Source organism: Austrofundulus limnaeus, unplaced genomic scaffold, assembly GCF_001266775.1.
Source record: "Austrofundulus limnaeus strain Quisiro unplaced genomic scaffold, Austrofundulus_limnaeus-1.0 Scaffold23, whole genome shotgun sequence".
Classification (NCBI taxonomy): Eukaryota; Metazoa; Chordata; class Actinopteri; order Cyprinodontiformes; family Rivulidae; genus Austrofundulus; species Austrofundulus limnaeus.
Window position 1 is genome coordinate 307,592 of NW_013952425.1, and position 3,293 is coordinate 310,884.

General features: G+C 42.1%; 1 protein-coding gene across 24 annotated transcripts in view; it reads right to left on the reverse strand.

The window, feature by feature from the left end:
- Window positions 1-341: 341 nt before the first annotated feature.
- LOC106514838 (latrophilin-3) overlaps window positions 342-3,293 on the reverse strand; it is a 341,417-nt gene continuing 338,465 nt past the window's right edge. For 20 of the 24 annotated variants that reach the window (XM_014004292.1, XM_014004305.1, XM_014004307.1 and 17 more), the window contains one exon: window positions 342-2,946. In XM_014004292.1, coding sequence (XP_013859746.1) covers window positions 1,991-2,946 — 956 coding nt within the window. In that variant the 3' untranslated portion in view covers window positions 342-1,990. The remainder of the gene's footprint in view (window positions 2,947-3,293) is intronic. The other 4 variants (XM_014004309.1, XM_014004303.1, XM_014004304.1 and 1 more) reach the window with 1 other exon arrangement.

Sequence of the window (3,293 nt, forward strand, 5' to 3'; positions counted from 1 at the left end):
TTGTCCAGTTTCTGTCATATGTATTTTATTTTGAAAGGATTATAGAGCGGAAACCGTGGTTAAGTGAGCTCGGCTTTATTCTCAGTATGTGAATCCCTCTCCACATCAATTGGATGAGTGAAAATAACAGAAAAAAACTAATTTTTGCAGAATTAGCAGCGGCACAGGTCTCTGAACCTGAAGCCTTTGTTTCGTCAGTGTTTTTACCCAGCTTTTATTTGTTTGAGGTAAAAAAAACCTGAAACAGGCAATGTCCTAAATTATAAATTGATTCTAAATCTTAAATTAAGTTCAAAACTGTAGAAACACGTATCTGTAAAGAATCAATTGGTTACACCAGCGGTGATACTGAAATATTTATTACAGCTTCTGAAATCATTGAGTCTATTGTTGCAAACCAGAGCATACAGAGCACATCCACGACTGCAGGGCCAAAATCTGACTCGTCACTAAAATGGACAGAGGACTAATGAGAGATATTACCTGAAAACTGAAACAAAACAGAAAAAGAAACAGTGTTCTGTTACTTTTGAAGTTCCTAGTGAAAAAAAAACTTCCCAGATAACACAGAACAGTTGTCACATCTAAGTGCTKAATAAACCTTAATCTGTCATTTATTTGTTTGCAAATTGCTTTTTTTTTACTGGAGGTCAATCAACTCGAAACCTGATGGCTACAAACAAACAAGCCATGATCATAGCCAATAAAGAAAAAAAATAAGAAAGTTACGACCATTCTTTGTTAAAGTTTCTTTAACAATTTTTTTTTCTCTTTGAGGAAAGAAACAAAACCACTTCTAGTTTTTCTCACTCCAAAGACTCTTTCTTTAATAAAAACCACAAACTTTATTATTATTATTACTTTTTGTACAAGTGCACGGTGCACAACAAGGTCCAATTCGTCCTGTTTTAAAGAAGTGTTTCCTAAATGTCGATACAAATGCAAACGTTTATTTCCTTCACAATTCGGTCTTCTCAAATGTTTCTGTTATCTACACAGAGAAAATGAAATAAAAACAATCAAAAATGGAAAAAAGTAACCTGAAAAGTGAACTGCTTTAACAGATATGCTTGCACAATAAGTGTGTGTTTTGTTCTTCTTAAGATATTATTATAATTTTTGTGTGTGTGTGTGTGTGTATGAAAAGTGGTATAACAGAAAACCAGGGTCCAGCAATACAAAACAAACCTGTTCTGAATCACTACGTTAACAGAGACAAAAGGTTTGATCCCAAAAAAATAACAAAAGCATAGTTATGTGCAAAGCTAGTTATCTGTACAGTTACATAGAAATATGTCATAATTCTCTCATTAGTCTTTTTTCTCCCTCTTAACAAATGTTATTACAGTAAATAAAAGGGGGGACCCAAACAAACAAACAAACAAAAAAAAAACTAAAAACAAAAAATGAAACAGCATTCCATCCTTCATGGTAATTGTCCAAAATGTGAGCAAGTTGGATTTTTTTTCTTTGACATTTTTATTTAAATTTTTTTGCTGTTTTTTTTTATATTGAAGGAACACTTCAGCAAACAAAATGTGCTGCAACTCACCAAAAGAGGAAGAAAATATTTCAAAAAGTCTGTACAGATACAGAAGTATAATAAAATAGTCTTTTTTTCCTTTTTAAATTTCACCATTTGTTCTGGTTAAGTCTAAGAGTCTAGACTGTAGGACCATCCAGTTCCTCGTCACCCTAAAAAAATGTCTCTCTTCACTACGAGACAAAAAAACCATGAAGGTTTTTTTTAAAGAAAAAGGTGTAGGAGGGAGGCTGCAGGACACAACATCAACATCTTGGAATGTCTAACCACATAAAGTCACATCAGCCCCTGTTTGATTGGATAAACTGATGCAGTTTGTGGCCGGGTAACGGCCTCGGTTTTCGGGACACGATAAAAACAACGGCTACCACTGCCGACGAAAGATGGAGCAGAGGGAACATGGACTAGAGGAACAGAGGTGTGTCAGAAGGAGGGGTGTAGGGGGGTCTATAGGCTGGTGACCAGGTGTGAGGGATCCTGGTGGACCTCTTCTGAAGTTAGATCCTCTCTGTTGGGGGGCGCGATGAAGCCATCGCTGCTGCCCCGCCCCATCTGGTAGTAGGAGTGCAGCTGGTGGAGGTGGTTCCGCGAGCCCAAGTTGGGCATGCTTTTGTAGTAAATGTCGTCCGAGCTGGCCTCCGGGCTCTTGCCGCCGTCCCCGCCCTCCTTGGAGCCGTGGGCGGATCCCGCGGACACGTCGGGCAGGCCGGGCAGCATGGGCATGCTGTTGTAGAGGGAGTCTCTCTGGTGGCTGTGGCTGGGCGAGGAGCCTTCGTCTTCGGTGTGCTCGTTGTTCAGCAGGGGGAAGAAGCTCTCGCTGTTCTCCTGGGGGATCCTCCTTCGAGATGACGAGGAGGCGGAGCCGGAGGAGAAGGGGTGGTGCGTCAGCGGAAGCGGCGGCGGAGGCATGGACTGGTGGAGGTGGTTGTGGAGGTTGTCCACCGCCTGAAGAGTTGGCAGTGGCCTTTGTGGCAGCAGAGGGGCGTTGGACTCCTCGCGTATCAGCTCCAGGCCCAAACCTTCGTCGTGGTGCGGACCAAACGTAGAGTGATCATCGAGGTTAAGCGCTACGTTCATCCCGATCCCCACTCCTAAGCCCATCCCGTAGCCGTTGTCCTTGCCGCCATTGCTAACGTTGTTGACCAGCTTGTTCATGAGGTTGCGGTTCTGCTCGTTGGAGCGCTCATGGGAGTTGTTGAGGTAAGAGGGGATGTAGTTGGAGGTGAGCTCTTTYAGGATCTTCTTTTCTAGGGTGGTCTCCTTGTGGTTGTAGCCCCGATCGATGATCTGGACGCAGTCACTCATGTAGTCAGCGCTGGCAATGCTGTAGCTGTTCCCATGGTTACCATTCAGTGGTAGAGTATCCATGACACTTGTATCCCGGGCATTGTTCAGGATTCCCTCTGAAAAAAAAAATAAAACATGGGAGCACGGTGAGGAGRACGCATTGTTTTCAAAAAGTAACTGCCACAGATAAACAAGATTACAGACAATAACCGTGTCTTTTAAAGAAAGTTAGTGTGGGTTCTGAGGAAAAAAATATTCCACGTAATAAGAGTGTTTAGATATTTTAATTTGAGAGCTTGTAGAAAAGTTATAAACAATTAGTTTGTGGCTTGATGTAGAAAAGTCTTTGAAACTGAAGGAAACACCCCCCCCCACCATCAACACAGCTAACTCGTCGTTAGCTCCTTATTACTGTCTAGAGCTGGCTCAGACTAGTCGTTAGCTCCTTACTACAGTCTAGAGC